At 38.2% G+C, this 20165-nt stretch overlaps 1 protein-coding gene across 5 annotated transcripts in view; it reads left to right on the top strand.

Moving 5' to 3' along the window:
• Window positions 1-20165, top strand: part of JADE3 (jade family PHD finger 3) — a 138442-nt gene that overhangs the window by 100649 nt on the left and 17628 nt on the right. For all 5 annotated transcript variants that reach the window (XM_086386500.1, XM_086386501.1, XM_086386503.1 and 2 more), the window contains exons 5-8: window positions 5258-5448; window positions 8638-8849; window positions 13353-13520; window positions 15978-16094. In XM_086386500.1, the coding sequence (XP_086242626.1) occupies window positions 5258-5448; window positions 8638-8849; window positions 13353-13520; window positions 15978-16094 (688 nt within the window). The remainder of the gene's footprint in view (window positions 1-5257; window positions 5449-8637; window positions 8850-13352; window positions 13521-15977; window positions 16095-20165) is intronic.

The following is a 20165-nucleotide window of genomic DNA, read 5'->3' as shown; positions in this document are numbered from 1 at the left end:
GGTTTTTTCACTAACATGTCTGCTCCCTGGGCTGGGATGATATAAATATTGCACATGGTCTCTCTGTTTGATTTGGTTTCCTCATAGCATGACAACCTCAGTGTAGGAAGACTCTTCACAGGCCTTAGGTACAGGGGTCCATATGCATGTGTTCCAGCAAACAGGGTGAAAGCTGTTTTCCCTTTTATGACCCAGCCTTGCAATTCTCATAGCATCACTTCTGCTGTATTCCATCCGTGGAAACAGTCATATTACCCTCCCTGATTCAAGATGAGGGGAAATAGACTTCACCACTTGGGGGAGGGGCAGAGTCACATTGTAGAAGAGCATGTGGAATTTTTTAAATACCTTCTGTCATAGATGTTATAATTGTCCTTTGTTTCATAGATGAGACATGGAGTCTTGCAGAGAAGCAAGAGTGGCAAGATTAACAAGGGACATCTTGGGAAACTATTCCTAGGGATATTATTAAAAGGGGCTTCTATTTAGTTAGCTTTTAAGACATTTACTCAAGCCTTTTAGAAGTCCATGATGTTATGGTATTTGTGCAGTTTTTGTGCTATTCACAAATGATTCTGAGCCACTCATCAGGAAATGAAGTCTCTTTGATAATAGTCTCTCCCTGTTAAATATTTAGATCAACTAGAGGACTCAGTGCGCATAAAACACTGGAAGAGGCTATAGGTCAGCTTAGAGTGGTTCCAGCTTCCTTTTAATGCCTCTTTAGTGTCATAGCAGTGTTCACATGGGCCAGAGGTTAGCTGACCTACCCTGAGGAGCAGATGGAGAGGCCTTCTTTCTGTGAGGCTAAGCAGGTGTGGTTGTGGGTCCTTTGACCAAAATTGGTCATCCAGGAAGTTATTACACATTCATTTACATTCAGGCATCCAAATTTAAAACTGCACTTACTACATCACCCTAACAAAATTGTTCATACCTCTAGACTTGTGTGCTTTTGCTATTTTGTTCAGTGATCTGATGACCATTGAGAGAATGTCCCTCTACCTAGTGTATAGTGGCCAGAGAAGAAAATCACCAAGGAATGATCCTGGGATTTCCACCAGCTATAGCAATATAATGTGTATTTGAAGATCTTAAAGCTGCATTTTACAAAACCCAATGCAGTATTTTTTCACTTATTGTTATAGACCTTCCCTCTATCATAAGAATTTCTGCTTGTGGGTATCCTTTGGCATTACTGTTTCAGCCTATAATTTTTTTTTATTGTCGTGGTCTTAGTCGTTAGATTTAGACATATGAAAAGATGAATGAGATAATATCATCATCATGTTATAAATTTTGCATTGAAATATACACACAGAAAGATAACTAATGCATAACTATATAACTCTGTTTTCATGATACACTTGTTTAACCTCCACCCAGATCAAGAAATAAAGCATTATCAGCACCCAAGAAGCCCTCCTTCTCCTTCCCACTGACTTCATTCACCATAGGTGACAGTTTTGCCAGTTTTTAACCTTCATACTGAGACTGGATTGTTTTGTTCATCATTATGGTTGTGAGATTCATCCATGCTGTTGCATGTAGCATTTCATTAAGTTTCACTTCTGTGTAATATTCCATTGTGTGAATATACCACACTTTATTTATACATTCTGCTTTTGATAGATATTTGGGTTGCTCTCAGTTTCCAGCTATTATGAAAAATGCTAATATGGACATTTTTGTTCATCTTTTAGTATATATATGTATGTGTACTTTTTAAAGTATATTCCTAGGAGTGGGTTTGCTAGGTCATAGGGTATGCATATGTTCAGCCATAATATCTGCTGCCAGATAGTTTGCCAAAATGATTGTACCAGTTCACACTCCCAGCAGCAGTGGTCTGTTTGCTCCATTTCCTTGCAAGCACTTAGTATCTTCAATTTTTAGTCAATCTTTTCAAGTTTAGCCATTCTGGCAGGTAATGATGATTATGATTTCAATCTGCATTTCTGTATTAACTGATGAAGTTGAGAACCTTTTGAGATTTTTGCCATCTGGATAGCCTTATTTTTGAAGTGTCTATTCAAATTTTTTGCCCAGTTTTTAATTGATTTATCTGTCATTTTCTATTTGATTTGTAAAAGTTTATTATACACTGTTGACAAACAGTATTTCCAATCTCTTCCTTTATGGTTAATGACTTTGTGTCTTACTTAAAATATCTTTGTCTATCCCAAGGTCATAAAGATATTCCTTTTTATTTTCTTCCAGAAGCATAATAAATGTATTAGTTTAAGTCAAGAACATCTATAGGTCTACCTTTTTCCACAGGGAATTTGAGGCAGTTAAGATGAATAGATAAGCAAAATATTATTCCTATTAGAAAAAGATGAATCTTGAAAAAAATATTCTATAATTACCTCATAAAGCATGCACCAAAAAGCACAGCATATTTAATCTCATGGACTGTGGAGAATTCATACGCATGTCTTGGCCTTTTCAGTTGGGTTCATTTCAGTGGGAAGCAGGCCTCATTTAGCATTTCCCAAATTTTTAGCTTCCATCAATTATTTTAGAGTTCTACTTTTTCCTCAAATATTTTATTGCCTTTGGCTTTAAAAGCTCCATATGGTTTTTTAAAAATTAAAATATGTGATTGCATATAGTTATTTTATTCAACACACATTATTTGGAATCATAAGTTTCTAGAAGAATGCTTAGGAAATGTTCACTCTATATTTACAGAGTGGACTGTGCCTCTGTATATTAGGTTGGTACAAAAGTAATTGCATTTTCAGACCATGAATTTTAAATCATTATAACTAGGCTCAAACACATCTTTATTAATCAAAATAGGAACCATTACAATCAACACATTTTTGCTAACGAGAAATAGGTTTGTTTATTCCTGTAGTGCAAAACTCCATGCTTCAGGATTCAGTGAACTCAGAAAGTATTTTCTGCCTTCTGCTGGTTGTGGAAGTGTTTTCCCTGAGAAAAGTTGTCAAGATGCTTGAAGAAGTGGTAGTCAGTTGGCTAGAGGTCAGGAGAATATGGAAGATGAGGCAAAACTTGATAGCCCAATTTGTTCAACTTCTGAAGCATTGGTGATGTGATGTGCAGTTGGGCAGGCATTGTCGTGGAGAAGAATTGGGCCCTTTCTGTTGATCAGTACCAGCTTCAGGTGTTGCAATTTTTGGTGATCTCATCAACTTGCTAAGCATATTTTTCAGATGTAATAGTTTTGCTGGAATTCAGAAAGCTGTCATCAATCAGACCAGCAGCAGACCACCAAACAGTGACCATGACCTTTTCTTGGTGCAAGTTTGGCTTTGGGAAGTGCTTTGGCACTTCTTCTCAGTCCAACCACTGAGCTGGTCATTGCTGGTTGTCATATAAAACCCACTTTTCATCACACATCACAATCTGATCGAGAAATGGTTTGTTGTTGTGTAGAATAAGAGAGACACTTCAAAATGACAATCTTTTTTTATTTTCACTCAGCTCATGAGGCACCCACTTAATGAGTTTTTTCACCTTTCCAATTTGTTTCAAGTGTCGAACAACCGTAGAATGGTCAATACTGAGTTCTGCAGCAACTTCTCATATAGTTGTAAGAGGACCAATTTCAATGATGCTCTGAATTGGTTGTTGTTACTTCTGATGGCCAGCCACTATGCTCCTCATCTTCAAGGGTCTTGTCTCCTTTGCAGAACTTCTTGAACCACCACTGCACTGTATGTTTGTTAGCAGTTCCTGAGCCAAATGCATTGTTGATGTTGTGAGTTGTCTCCCCTGCTTTACAACTCATTTTGAACTTGAATAAAAAAATTGTTTGAATTTACTTTTTGTCTAACACAATTTCTATAGTTCAAAATAAATATAAAATAAACAGCAAGTAATAGGGCATTAGCAAAAAACATAAAGCAAGAAATGTACATTAAAATGATGTGTAACATAGCCATGTTTATTTAAGGATGTATTCTAATATCAAACAGCAAAATTCAACAGTGCAAAAGCACAGTTACCTTTGCACCAACCTAATATAGTTATGTGTATTCATATGAATACATTAATGTTTATGAATCATTCTATATACATAGTAACTCTAAAGTAGGGAAACTGGCTCCAGAAGCCTTCCAGAGAAACAGTTTTCACTATTTTATATATGTATATATATTTCTTTTTCTCTTTTTTAGATGGCTTACCCTGTTCTTTGTATATCTATGTCTTTATTTTTTAGATGGCTTACCCTGTTCTTTAAAATTTCCAGGGAATAATTATTCAGATCCCCTCTTGGTTATGTGTTCTAATACTTCATGTAGCATCTAAAACATTGATTATGGAGCCAGTCATTGGTGTGAGAATTTCTGTTTCTTCCCTTATTTGGTTTCCTTGCCTTAGGATCTTAAGTATCAGGAGAGGTTAGGGGAAATATGGGTTGACTCAGGCCTGCTAGATAATATGTTGGAAGAATGGGAATCTTTCATCCCATTGCCTTATCCTGGCCCAGACTTACATTTATGGTTGATAAATGCCTTAAGTTTGTATAAATCTATAGCTTCTTGGCTTTAACTCATCTGTATAAATAGTGAAAATAAGAGATATAAAAATAACAATGGCATTATTAATCATCCAGCTTTTACTGTACACTGTCCTAAGCACTTTATGTATTTTATTTCATATAATCATCATAATAACCCTATAAGTTTGATACTATTATAATTTATGATTATCATCCTTATATTTTAGCTAAGAAAACTAGACTTTATAGAAATTAAGTAGTTGCCCAAGATCACCACGTGAATGAGTGGAAGTGAAAAACAGATGGTGTGAGTCTATAGCCTCTACTCTTTACTACCATCCAGTATGGCCTCTATGATAGAAAACATGAGTTTAGCTAAAACTTACCTTTGGTGTGGAATCTGGCTGTGCCTTTGTACAAGTATCACTCCTTCTGCTATTTCCCCTTCTAAATAAATGTGGTGGCCATTGCACCAAGAACGCACAATGCAACATTTTATTAGAATGAGTGGTAGTAGGGACTTAGGAGCCGTGGGGTAAATGAAGCATTTCATTAAAAGTCAGAATATTCACAGCAAATGACAAAACTGGATTTGCAGAACCATTTGCCTTCTAAAAAGGGGTCTTATCATGCCTTTCAGTTGGCAGAGCAGGGGATTTCCCCAGGGTGGGGAAGGATAACATTTAGCTCCACTGCATGGCCTGAGTGCTGTCTAGCCATCCAGTCAGTGCATGGCATCTCTCATTCATTGATTGTTATCAGTGTCTTTTTTTGCTTTGCTAGGGTTATGGCCGACAAGAAAAAAGAGGTCCTGTTTGTCCGGCCCCGGAAATATATCCAGTGCTCCAACCCAGAGACCACAGAGCCTGGCTACATCAACATCGTGGAGCTGGCGGCATCTGTGTGCCGCTATGACCTAGACGACATGGACATCTTCTGGCTCCAGGAACTCAATGAAGACCTCACAGCAATGGGTAAGTTGTTTCCTCACATGTAACTTGTTCCTTGTCTGAATTTGTTATTTTTTTTAAGTTGTCAGGACCATTTAACTTGCTTTCATTCTGTGGCTTCCTTTCTTTTCTGGGCTCTTCATTTATTTTCCTCTTGAATCTTAATGAGGCATTTCCTGAAGTGCATAAATATATTGAGGTAGAGCAGTGGTATTTAAATCTGACCTTTTCTTTCATTGTTTATGGTAAATATCACAGATCAGAGATGGCATGTAGGTTTCATGAGGCCATTTCCCATTTCTGAGTATGAGACTTGTCCTGGCTGGACTTCGGGTTGAGAAGGATTCTGAGACTGGTTCTTCACTCAGCCCTGGAAAGTACTATGATCAGTGAGCAGGGCCAAGGGTAGTGGCACCTCTAACATTGCCACCTAATGTCAAGAAGCTCCAACTTTAGCATTAGGCAGCACCACTGCAACTGACAGGTTGATATGACCAAGGATGCCTTAATGAAGGACTTAGAATTTTGCTGCCTGAAAGAAGAATGGCAGGCCTAAGGCAAAACATCCCCAAAGCAGTTCTTAGCTACCTCAAGTGAGTTCTAAAGTTGTCGTGCAACTCTCAAAATATAGAATAAAATGAAGCAAAAACAAGCAAACAAAAAAATTGGAAGTAAACATAGTAGTAATTTTAAAGTAAACATATGCCATACAGTACCATACCAGCAATGTTTGGAGATTCTGGGCTGAAAGGAAGTTCACCTTATACTTACACATAGTTCTTTTTGACCTGTCTTCCATCTAAACAGTGTTTAGGTCCAAGCGGTCCTGTGAAACTGGGTGGTTCTTAACTCTCTGTATGAGATACAGTAAAGGATACATTTGCTTTTGTTTGAATCACATTTGTTCATTGTTAGTACAGGGATCAGTGGTTTTCCTTTTCTTCCCTCTTTTCTCTCTCTTTTGAGGTTGGTATCTGAATGCATGTGAATAAAAAATTAAAATTATATTAAATTCAATTTGGCATGATAGTGATAGTTATTCTGCCAGTAACCGATACTTACTTCTTGCTTTTTAAAACTTTTTGTTTAGTGTCTTCTCTTGTTCTACCTTCTAAGAGGAAAGAGAGGAGTCAAAATTTTAGGGTGGGAACCCCAAAGAAAAGGGAATAAAAAACTGACAGAAAGGGAAAATGAGAGTATGAGGGTATAATCAAATGGATCGATGGCTCAATGCGCAAATGTATTTATGAACCATATAGCATTCATATACACTGAAGACATTACAGTGCTGCCTTCAACATGACATTGCCTTATAACAAAGTCCCTTTGGTATCTCACATTAATTCTCTTAGGATGAGTTTTTTTAAAAAGATTTTTGAAACAGTTTTAAGTCTGAAGAAAAGCTGCAGATTTAATACAGTATACATACCCCTCATGCAGTTTGTTTCCCCTCATGTTAGCATCTCACTTTACTATGATACATTTGTCAGAGCTAAGAAACCAGTGCAGGTACAGTGCTATATTACCTAAATTCTAGGCTTCATTGGGTTTTCACCAGTTTTTCCACGAATGACCTTTTTCTGTTCCAGGATCCCATCCATGATACCACATTGCATTTAGGCTTGAATGATTTTTTAAAAGAGGATAACTTTATCTCAAGCCTTCCTTTAGAGTGATATTGTAGTAAGGTTTTAAGAACTTAAAATAGTTTTAAAAATAATATTAACTCCAGCATGTTTTTTATTCAGATTAAGGAATTCTAAAAATTGAGAGCTTACTGCATACTATACTATACATACTATACTATACATTGCACTGTACTAAGCAATGTAGGAACATGATCTCATCTCTGCCTCATAAGAAATCAAGAGTTTGGTATTATTATCCTTATTTTTATAGATAAGGAAGCTAAGTCCTAAAGAGGGCAAATAACTTGTCAAAGCTTCAGTTCAGTTCAGTCTCTCAGTCGTGTCTGACTCTTTGCAACCCCATGGACTGCAAAGCTTATGTAACCAATATGAGGTCAAGTGGGAATTTGAATCCAAGTGTTTTTTTAACCAGATACTATAGTCCTTCACTTCATGGGGAAAAGTGTGTAATTTGTCTTGGCTGGAAAAATTAAACATACTTCCTGAGTAGTTTTTGGTTTCATAAGTAGCTACAGCATTGAAAAGGTAGTTTATGTGAAATTCTAAAGTTCCTTAGGGTCTTATATTACAAATTAAGTGAAATATTTGGGTAAATTTGTTTTGGATCATTTTGAGAATTACTCCTGAGTTTATAAGCTGTTAGGGTAAATTCATGTGAGCTCTCACAAAATCATCAGTCCCCCTAAAAAGAAAAATGTTAGTTGTTATCAATAGCCACCATATGAATCTTTGAGTTGGGTTATTATGTATAGAAGACTGAGAAAAATTAAAAGTATAGAAGGAAAAGGAATCAAGAGGCAAAAAAAGGTAATTTCAGAATTTCCAATTAGATTTGTGAATGCTAATAAGTTTATTTTATATTATAGTTTGTCATTAGAAAATATTATTGAATTTTCTAAAAATCAGATTTGAAAAACAAGTATTTCATATGTGTAGTCACATATACAGTACCTAGAATTTTCTTTTATGACTTAATACATTTTTGTATGAAAATTTCCATTAAATGTGCTCATTGGAACTAGTTTGCTGAGAATGAATTGTTATTTATATCCAAATAGTTACATGATTCTAATTATTATACTATAAATTAAAGTGTTCAAAATTACAAAGTTCAGTGAAAGTCCTCCCTCAGTGGGACTAAGAGAAAACAGATTCAGGGGAGTTCCCTGGTGGTCTAGTGGTTAGGATTCCAGGCTTTTACTGCCATTGCCCAGGTTCAGTCCCTGGTTGGGGAACTGAGATCCTGCAAGTCAAGTGGTGCAGCCAAAAATAAAAAAGAAAGAAAACAAATTTAGGAGGAGACTGGCTAGGATTTGGACAGAAAATTGAAAGGGTCAGTGTATGTAACTTACAAGGAATATGGTGAAATGTATTTCTCCTTTCATGTCTCAAACACTAATTTTAGAACAGCTCTAGTAAAAGATTCTTTAAAATCTGGTTTTAAAATCAGAGATGATTTTATCCTTTAGAATCCCCACACCCTTGCTTGCACCGGGCTCACAGTAGGTGATTTGGGAATGACAGCTGACTGATGGGTTGATTGATTGTTTGTATTTCTGTGCAGGTTATGGGCCAGTTGATGAGAATCTTATGGAAAAGACAGTAGAAGTCCTGGAACGCCATTGCCATGAAAATATGAACCATGCTATTGAGACAGAGGAAGGGCTAGGCATAGAGTATGATGAAGATGTGATCTGTGATGTGTGCCGGTCTCCAGACAGTGAAGAAGGGAATGATATGGTGTTCTGTGATAAGTGTAACATCTGTGTGCATCAGGTTAGTGAGAGTGGAGACCGCCACCTCCCCACGGTCACCCTTTCTGAAGCTCAGTGATGATCTCCAGCACCCATATCTGGGTAGCAACTTGCATTTAAGGGTGAAAATACCAACTTGGCCTGGCTGTTCTCCAGTAATTCCTTTAGAAATAATACTTCTTATTAACTTTAATCCAGGGGGCTAAACCCAGGTCTTTATTGTGTATCATCATGCCCAGGCCATTGAGATCGCCTTGTTCAATACTTTTACAGTACCCTGGGGTATCTCCTTGCTACCTGCCTGGGAGTGTCTCCTCTGCCTTGGAGTCCCTTTTATATCATCAGGTTACACCCATGGTCAGTAACCTTGGTGAGTTTACACTTCCTGTATCTGGAAGTGCGGACTTCTCATCCTGGCACCCAAAGCTCTCCTCCATCTCCCAAATATACCACTCTCAGAAAACTTGGTCCACTCTACTTTTAAACAGTAGAATTTTAGGATTGTAAAAAACTGACCCACTCACTAATTTTACAAATAATACCAAGAGAAATGAAGTGACTTTACCCAACCTCTTACAGCCTTCTCCCATTTCTGGTTAACAAAACTTCACATATCTTTCAAGATCTAGTTCAAGTCCTTTCTTGAAGTCCCTTACCCTAAGTAATTTTTCACCCTTTTGAACATGTGTGTTTCATTCATTTCGTTAATTTATCTAGCAAATAGGTATGCAACACCATCCACGTACCAGAACTCTGCTGCATGCTGAAGACACAATGAGGAAGAGGCAGACAAGGTCTTTGCCCCCAGGGAAATCAGTCTGGTGTAGGCTCTACAAGGAAACTGCCCATTGAGCATAGTATACCAAGCATGTTTGTAGATAGAAGTCCATGCTGCTGTAGAAGTGCATGGGAGGGATAGAGGTTGGGGATAACTTCCAGGAGGTGGCACCCAAGCTGAATCTTAACAGCTAAAGGGAAATGCCAGAAAAAAACAGCAGCATGTGTTCAGACAGAGAGGAGAACATGTTCAGGTGGGTAGTAAGAGTAGGCAAAGTATGTTAGAGGCAACTCTGAGCAGTTCAGAACTGTGGAGAGTGATGGGGTCAAGTAGGGAAGGCATGGAGAGTGAGACTAGAGAGGAATACATGGAACATGTGAAAGGCCTTCCCTGATAAACTAAGGAACTTCGGTTTTGTCCTGTCAACCCTGAAGGATATGATTTGTAATTCAGAAATGTCATTCTGGCTACAAAATTATTAAAATGATTTAAATAATACAGGAGAGAGAAACCAGAATTTAAGACTTTAATTCTCTGGGCCACCTAACCTAACCCTTTGTATTAAAAGGTATTCAGAATTATTCTGTAATCAGTTGGGTCTCTTTCTTCCTTTTACTTGCATCCTTTTGGAGTGAATTTTGAAAATTTATCTTCACTCTATCAGGTATTAGCATTTATGTCCCACCTTTAGTGACAGAGAAAATCTTTATCACTTAAGTATGAACTTAAATATATAAATACCTGACAGCACAGGTCCACAGCCCCTTCTCTGCATTTCCAGAATTTTAAAGCTGTGAAAACTATAAGTTTTGTTTGTTTGTTTTTTATATAAGTTTGATACTAAATGATTTGAGGGAAGATGCAGGACTTACCCAGTGTGAGGCTTTTTGTAGTTTTTAGTCCATTTTGTGAAAATACTCATATTTTGTTAGAGAACTATTAATGTATTGTATTTGATTATATGGTACTGCCCTGATCCCATTATTGGGTTATATAATATGCCAATATAATATGCCATGTATATACTGTATTACTTTCCTGAGATATGCACAGTTCTAAATTTCCTGATGTTTCTTACCCTAGAGTTTTCAGATAAATGATTGTGAATCTTTAGTAGATTTGAAGGTAATAGTACCCAGATCATGTGTATATGTTTTCTGTATTTTTCCTTCACAGTTAGGACAAAATATTAATGAATTATTTCCAGGTTCTTTGGGTAACAAAATGTAGCATAATAATTCTCCTTAAAGGTATTTTACTTTGAAAACATACCCAGTAATGACTATAAATGGTCCCTTTCCTCACGTAGAAAGAAATGACAATAACACATGACCAGGCCTTGCAGAATATAAGCTGGTATGTATTAAAGCTGAATGTTGGTGCCACACACAGTTTCATGTAAGAGAATTCTTCCTAAGTGAGTATGTTCACTTGAATTCTAAAGAGATACTTAGGTTAGAGCTCCCTCTGTTGACTGAAAAGTGACTTTAAATGATTTGGAAGATTTGGTTTACTTAACAGAATTGGGGACATGTTGACAATTGTTTTTATTAAACATAATTTTTCTTCTTTACTGCCACCATATTATATCAAATATTTGTTTCTTTGTGACTACAATACACTTATGGTCAGTGCTATAGAAGAGAGTTTTATTTTACATCAGTAGATTTTGGATTTTAAAAAGAACTTAAATTTTTTTCGTTAAAAAGTGTGAAAATTGGGACCATTCCAAGTCCCTTAATGTGTTCCATTTTCTGCTTCTTAGCCCAAATATTGAACACTCAAACTGAGGCCTAAATTAATTTACCTGAAGGTACATGCTCATAGTTTTTATACCTATCATATATATAATGTTTGGCACTAAATTTATTAACCCCCTGAAGTTATATGTGAAACATATGTTCGTGCATGTGGGCAGTTTTTTTAAAAATAAGAGTCCAGCCTTCATAATTTTATAGTCTAGGAAAAGTTGAGAGCCACTACAGTGAATTACAAGCTTCTGTGATCTTATGACTAGGAATAAGTCTACATAAGAGCTCAGTAAACGATTTGCTACCCAATAAAATGGCCATATAATAAAGGGTATTCCTAGAACCAGCTACTGGTTTTTCTTCTGCTCATCTGAAAGAGGCTCTATTTTAGGGAGGAAGCTTGCTTTCATTTCTTTGCAGACTTTCTGAATTTCAGAAAAGGAAAAAGCTTTGAAGGTTAGGGACCTTATAAAATGATGTCCTGCTTTTGTGAGAGCAGCCTAGTTAGAATCCAGCTTCAGTTCTTGAGTGAAATGTATTTGTTCTACCAAACCACCTACTCAAGCTCAGCATAGAGAGCCATCCAGATAAATTGATGATAAAGAACCTACCCCAATGACCTTACAGTATCACTGAGGAGATAAAACATAACAGTTAGAGAAGAATACATGATATTGACCAAGTACCCCTTATGAAATGGGCCTTAAGTAGTTTGCCAACCCCTGGTTTTAGATGGGGTTGGGGGTGGGAGCAGAAGGAGATTTTAGAGGCTTTATTGCTGTGCATTGGTATGAAGACTATAGCAGCCAAATAGAAGGATTGAAGGTATGAAGGAAAAAGAAGAGAATTTAGAAATAAATCAGTCCAGGCATGATATGAATAAGGACTTGGGTGGAGTAGTTGTGGTGGAGATGGAGAAGATGGTCAGAGTCTAGTGACGACTCTGAAGGGAATATTAGCAAGCCCAGGGACAATAGATGAAGGAAAGTGGATAATAGGGATCAAGGAATTTGGATCTGGAAGCTGCAAAGTATGGTGGTGATATGGATAGAGTTTGGAAAGGGGGTTAGGCTAGTTGGGGCTAACATGATAATGACTGTTGGAACTTGAATCTGAGCTGTGGGTGAACTCTCTGGGGCAGGCACAGACTTTGAATCTGCAATGGTGAATCAGTCATTGGTAAAGGTATGCTAGGCCACCTGGGGAGCCAAGTGGCCCTCAGCTATAGTCTCTAATGGTCAGGATTGAGCAGTAAGGGGGAAGGATGGGTGAGATTAGAGGTAGTGAAAAGGAAATCTAAAATATTACACAATCTAATCTCCCTCCCCCCACCCATAGTAGTTTATTTATTTATTTATCCATCTTTGTTCTGTAAGGAATTTGAAGTGGCTTCAAGAACTCATTATGGAGTATTGTGATTAGTCTAATATTGTGTTCAGTTTAGGATCCATTAAGTCCCTTTTTCTTCAACCGAAGCAAGTAATTGCTCCAATTTGTTGAGAGTGCTTTTTTTATGCACCAGGCACTATCAGGCTCTTTAACATTAGCTCATTTGCTTTTCAGAAGTGTCATTCTGCTTATTTCCTAACACTTTTTCCTTGATCACAACAGTGCATGACATACAGACATTGTTCAGTAAGTATATGACTGACTAATTATAATACATAAGCATTGAGAAAGCTTTAGAAAATGGAGGTAAAAAGAAAAAAAAATGTAATCACAAAACTCATAACAGTTGGGCTAACCTTTGTGTGTATATCCTTCTAGTCTTATTCTGTTGCCCTTAAATCAATTCTCATATAGAGACATGCTGATCTTAACAGATGCTAGAAGTTGCTTTTTATTTTGAGTGTTTTAAAATTACTAAATCCTGGGTATGAGCTTGTTTGACCTTTTCTCCTAAAAGTGGAGGGTACTCTGTGACTGTGTACCAGAGCAGACATTGACCCAGTAAGTAGATGCTAACCATTCCCTGCTCTCCTTCCCGTGCCTCCAGGCCTGCTACGGCATCCTCAAGGTCCCAGAAGGCAGCTGGCTGTGTCGCTCCTGTGTCCTGGGCATTTATCCACAATGTCTGTTATGTCCAAAGAAAGGTGGAGCCATGAAGAGCACCAAAACAGGGACTAAATGGGCTCATGTCAGCTGTGCCCTATGGATTCCAGAGGTATGAATTCATCCAAGTCTGTGAGCCATTTGTTCTCCCACAACATTCAAACTGACTCAGGCTTTGTAGAGATGCTTCATGCCTGCCCATGATTCTGAATTGATAATGGTTTGCCTTGACCTCCGTCACATCCTTCTTGGATGCATGTGAGCCCATGCTAATTAATTTATAGGTGGTACTACCAGTGGTATTGGATAAATTTGGATGAGAGAAGAGGGTATGAGCAGCAGATTTTTTTAAAATGTAAAACCTACCTTAAATACCACCAGGGTTATTCCCTGGTGGCTCAGATGTTAAAGAATATGCCTGCAATGCAGAAGACCAGGGTTTGATTCCCTGGGTCAGAAAGATCCAGTGGAGAAAGAGAATGGCTACCCACTCCAGTATTCTTGCTTGGAGAATTTCATGAACATAGGAGCCTGGCAGGCTGTAGTCCATGGGGTCACCAAGAGTCAGACACAACTGAGCGACTGACACTTTCATGTTTCACTTTTGCCAGTGGTATTGGATAAATTTGGATGAGAGAAAAGGGGATAAGCAGCAGATATTTTTAAGGTAAAACCTACCTTAAAAGTAATCCCTGGTGGCTCAGATGGTAAAGTGTCTGCCTATAGTGCAGGAGACCTGGGTTCGATCCCTGGGTTGGGAAGATCCCCTGGAGAAGGAAATGGCAACCCACTTCAGAACTTTTGTCTGGAAAATTCCATGGACTGAGGAGCCTGGTGGGCTATAGTCCATGGGGTTGCAAAGAGTTGGACAGAACTAAGCGACTTCACTTTCACTTTTCACTTACCTTAAAAGTACCATATCTTGGATTTCCCTGGTGATCCAGTGATTAAAAGTCTGCCTGCCTTGGGTTCAATCAGAGGACATGAGTTCAATCCCTGGTCCAGGAAAAATCCACATGCATGGGCAACTAGGCCCGTGCACCACAACTACTGAACCCGCATCCTTTAGAGCCTACAAGCTGCAACTTCTGAACTGAAAATCCTAGGTACATACTACGGTATTCTTGTGGATATGTATGCTGAGTCTGACTTTTTTCGACCCCATGGACTGTAGTCCACCAGCTCCTCTGTCCATGGGATTTCCCAGGCAAGAATACTGGAGAATACCCCATTTCCTACTCCAGGGGATCTTCCTGACCTAGAGACCAAACCTGCATTGGCAGGTGGATTCTTTACCACTGCACCACCTGGGAAGCCCTCTTATGGATACAGAAGTCAGTATTTTTTTTTAATTTGAGTAGTGGTTTTGTTTTTCTTACTAAGAACATCCAGCTAATAGACATGTGAAATGAACTCTGAGGTTTCTGGCCAGAGAATCATTAATTTCCAGTAGCAAATTCCCTAGCTAATAAAGCAGATTCTTTCAAAATATTAAGTCTGAAAAAAATGTTAAAAGTCTGGAATATGACTCAGAAAGAGTTTTTTTCAAAAGAAGCTTTCTCACCATTGACCTTCTCTTATGGTTTCTAGTACCTGATTTCTAGTACCTTTGGGCCTGTTCAAGATGTCCCTGATCTTTCTACTGTTGCTTTCTTGATGTGGGTGGAACTTGTACTCATTTGACTGTCCTTATTCAATGGTCCTTCACTTTTTTAAAGTTGTTTCTTAAGAACACATTATATATTTTTAAAGAGAAGGAAAAGAAAACACTTCTTACCAGAAGTTGCTTGACCCCTTATTTTCACTCACACACACACACACACAAATTTCCATCTTTTTTAAAAAAGCATTTCTTTCAGCACCCTCTCAAAGACTTGTTTCACTTTTAAGCTACTTTGAGTACGTCGTTAGGACTCTGCTTCTACTGCAGGAGGCACGGTTCAATCCCTGATCAGGAAACTAAGATCCTGTACACGTGGCATGGCCAAAAAAAAATGAAAAATAAATAAAGCAAGCAAGCTACTTTGGCTGGGAGAATAGACTAAGCTGGTAATAGTTACATGATTTTAAAAACTGGTTTTAAAATGTTAGCATCCTCATCTTTTCTACTTATGTGTTGCAGATTGCTACTACTTTCCAATAATATTATGTCACTGCCTCTGTTTTTCATCGTTCATTAGTTAAATGAAAAAAAACAAGGCATATGGCACCATCTCAAACATGTAAGAGGTGCTAGATTTTGTGAATCTTAATTCCTTTCCTCAGTAGCTTTCTTTGGTTCCTAAGTAAAGTGTAGATATTTTTGATTCATTAAGGTAACCATGCTTAGTCTCTACTTCTGCCCTCTCCTCCTATATATGAATTGTTTATATTACTGGAAATGATTGAAGGCCTGAGCAGTGGCTAGAGACAGGTTTCATTTATTCTTAGTTCCATAATAACCTTAAGAGATATGGCTCACCTCATTGTTTTGATGTTCTGAGCTGCAAATAATACCACTCATGGTTTGTGAAAGGTACTTCTGCAATGCTTTGGTGCCTTCTGCCTTATGGTGGTGTTTTATTTGTAGGTCAGCATTGCTTGTCCTGAGAGAATGGAACCAATCACAAAGATCTCCCATATTCCGCCCAGTCGGTGGGCCTTAGTCTGCAGCCTGTGCAAGTTGAAGACAGGTGCTTGTATACAGGTAAGTCCAATGAGAAGTGGTTGAGTGGGTTAACACCAAATTAGCCAAACTCATCCTCCCAGTTAGAGCATCCTGCTAACTGAAAGGTTACTCAGGAAGCCACCTCCCACTCACTTCTGGAGCTCTGCTACTGTGCAGACCATTTCTGGAACCGTTTTTTGGATGTTGCCTCTGGACCCTTCAGCTTATTCTTCTCGGTAGCCATAGTGGTGGTTGATTTCCATCCTTTGCTGTCAGATCTGATGAATTAGGTGAGTTCTGAAGCTAGATGATCCTGGGTGGAAACAAGCCATAACTTCTAAACAACCAGGCCCGTGTTCTTATGTGGCTCACCCATGGAGGATGGACGACTTGGGTTCCAGGGCAGTTTGACAGATGATTCTTTTGTTGGACAAAGTGCATCTCACTTGATAGGAAAGATGCATCTAAATGGATAAATTCTGGTTTGATAGACTTGAAAGTCATTCTCAAAGGCACAGTTGTTGCATATGGTAGTGCAAATAGAGTTTTCTGAGACATTTGAGGCATAGAAATTTAGCTACTTGAAGTAGAAGTGTAGCTGGCGCACCCAAAAGCATCATTTGGGGGGGTGGGGTGGAGAATGGCCAGTCACACCCAGAAAAGGCAGAAATATTGATCCTTCATAATCTAGTTTTCCAGAATGTCATCTCACCTTTTATTCCAAATGTAATAAGGTGGCTTTCCTGGCAAGAAGAGAGGAAGGGCTGACCTTCCACTCCCCAGACCTCTTGCATAGGAGCTACAGGCTGGTTGCAGTTAGGTTTGCATGTTTACTTTCTTCACAGAAAGGGGGCCATATGATGTCATAGCTTAGGGACAGTGTCTCTAGGTGTTTCATGAGGTTTCTTGCTATCTGATTCATCTTGTAGATTTTTAAACTCATTTTTACATTTGACAGGACTGCATACTTTGTCTTGCTTTTTTTTTTTTTTTTGTCTTGCTTTTTAAAAAAAATTTTTCCAGCTGATTTTATTTAACTATAGCACTTTAGCAAATATAAGGAGGAAATCGTTTAAAGAAAACTATTCCCATGGGGTCTACTGCATTAACACATTGCCTTTTTATGCTTTTCTAAGTTCCCTCCTGATTGCTCCCCAGATATGAGCTTCTTGAGGGCCAAGGTTATGCATCATTGTTTCCCTAGCACGAAGGAGAATGCCTGCCCAGTGTCAGCCCATTGAATAACTATAACTGTATTTAATTGTATCATAGATTAAATGTAATATGCATTCTTCCCAGTAAAAAAAAAATATTCTCCATGTTTTCATAATTACCATATAGTCATTTTATAATAGCACATTGAATTTATATCCATTAATTTACTTACTGTCCTTACTGTTCTCCCTGCGTTTTCCCCCATATTTGCTGCTTTAAAGGATGATTTTTTTTTTACAGCAGTTAGTAATTTGGCAGCATGACTGTGATGAGAGAAAAAAACACACCATATTATCACATTCTTCCCTCTATTGTAGTTACTTACCTACAAGTCTTAGCTTCCCTAGGAGGCTACAAGCTTGGACTGTTTCATCCTTAGATCCTCCAAACCCCTGACATGGCAGATTGACAATAAATATGAGATCAATAGGTAGAAGATAGATGAATAGATGGATGGAAAAAACATTCTGGAGTGGGTTTTTCATTTGCACTGAAGTGAATTTTGTTTTTATTACTTAGAGTTTAGATTCTGCATTTTGTAAAGGTCTTTCCAAATTAAGACTTAATTTTTTTTTTACTGAGTAAATTAGAGATTTAATGAAGTTCCAATGAAGTCTTAGTTTTTCTCAATCTTAACAGATCCAACACCTTTTTATAACAGATAATTTGTAATGCATCTGTACTACCTTTACTTTTGTAATATCTCTGCTTAGTATACTATGAGTTTACTAAATGAAAGTAGTGGCTTAAAATATGGTTGTTAAAATACAGATATATAATAGCTAATTCTCAGCTTTCTTGTTGAGGTAATAAAAGAAAATACATTCATCATTTTACTTGTTTCAACATTCCCCATCCAGTTCCTCTGTTGCATGTAGTTTCATGAACCAGCATTAAGTTCTAAGCAAAGGATAATCTGGCTTCAAAATTCTGACTCTGGTGTTCCCAGCAAGTAGGGTTAAGCAATGAGAAGACTCGATAACACTTGTCATCACTCCAGTTGCTTTGTTCTGGTGGACTTCTCTGAATGGCCCAAACTAGAAATGTTTTGGGGTTTTTTGGGGGGACTGTCTCCATTTTCTACATAATGACCCTCCTTGGGAATTCAGCCATCATTATCTTGTCATGCCTTAATCCCAGACTCCACACCCCGTGTATTTCTTTCTGGCTAATCTCTCTTATTTGGACCTTTGCTATACCACCTCAACTGTCTCCCAAATGCTGATCAGCATCCAAAGCCACTGGAGAAATACCAGCTATGTAGGATGCATAGCTCAACTTTTCTTCTTCCTTGGTTTAGGAGCCACTGAATGTATACTTTCAGTAATGTCCTTTGATTATTAGGTAACTATCTGCCAGCCTCTCCATTACAGTTACCATGCATTCTTAGCTATGCCAACAACTGGCAGCAGTGGCTTGGGTAAGAGATTTCAGCAACTCTTTGGTGTAAACAATGTTGACTTTCTTCTTGCCTCGCTGTGGTCAGTATCAGGTGGAGAATTTCTTCTGTGAATTCCTGCCATGCTTCAATTATCATTGTGTTGATACATGGATCAGTGAAGTAGAGATGTATGCTGCTGTGGTGCAAGAGTACTGGAGTGGGGTGCCATCGCCTTCTCCGAGGGCCCTTATAAGGTCTTTTATTTGAGGACTTTCCTGGCTGTCCAGTGGTTAAGACTCCAAGTTTCCAAGGCAAAGGGCATGGGTTTGGTCCCTTTTCGGGGGAACTAAGATGCCACATGCCACACAGTGCTGCCAAGAGATTAAAAAAAAAAATCTTTTGTTTTTGCTCAGCATTTAAAGGGGGAGCCTTGGCAGGTTTTGAGCAGATGAGAGACATAATTTGATTTATATTTTTAACAGATCACTATGGAATGATGTCTAAGATTTGCTTCAAAACATTCTGGAGAGCAGGGTACTACAGAGATTAAAAATGAAACAAGATAGGTCATACATTAATTATCGAAGCTGGATAATGAGTATATAATGAGTGTTCTCTATGCTGTTATGTAGATTTTTCCATAGTAAAATGTTACAAACAAAAATAGGCACTCTTGCTGCTTATTTGAAGTAGACTGTGAGGAGGGAAGGTTAGGAACAAGAAAAGCAATTGGGAAGCTTTTACAGTAATCCTTGAGAGATGGCTGGGGTGGCTTTGTCTGGAGTGGTAGCCCTGTGGAGGTGGTGAAAAGTGATTGGGTTCTGGATGAATGTTGAAAATAGAGCCAACAGGATTAGCTACGAATAGGATGCAAGGTGAGAGAGAAAGATAGGAGTTGGGGATGTTTCCAGATTTTGGCCCACACAGGGAGAAGGGTAAAGTTTCCATAAACTGAATGGAATAATCTCCAGTTAGAAGAGATGTGGAGGGAAAGATCAACATGAGTTCAGTTTTAGATATTCAAGTTTGAGATGTCTATCAGTTATCATAGTGGAAATAAACTGACGGTTGTCTGTGGGAGTTTGTGAGGAAGTTTTACTCTGAAGACATAAATATGGGAGTCATTGTCGTGTAGATATCTTTACCCTGAACTGGGTAAGATCACTGAGTGAGTGTGTGTAGACAGAGAGGAGAATAGTACCAAGCACTAGATCTTGAAGCATTCCAGCATTAAGTAGTTGGGGAATAGGGAGAGAAAGCAGAGAAGACTGAGAAGTCATCAGGGAGACAGGAGGAAACCAAGAGAGTGTAATAGCCTAGAAACCAAGGAAAGAAAGCATTTCAAGGAGAAGGGAATGATCAGTGATGTAAAAATACTGCTGAAGTAAGATGAGGACTACAAATTGATCCCTGAATTTAGCAATGTGATTATTAGTTATCTGGATGAGCAATTTAGGTGGAGTGGTGATGGCAAAAGCTACATTGCCAAAGGTCAGGGCAAAGAAATAGAGTAG

Source organism: Bos grunniens, chromosome X, assembly GCF_055505025.1.
Source record: "Bos grunniens cultivar Pamir isolate PY7600 chromosome X, Bosgru_T2T1.0, whole genome shotgun sequence".
Taxonomy (NCBI): Eukaryota; Metazoa; Chordata; class Mammalia; order Artiodactyla; family Bovidae; genus Bos; species Bos grunniens.
Note: the sequence above shows the minus strand (reverse complement) of the source record. Positions and strands in the feature narration are given on the sequence as shown.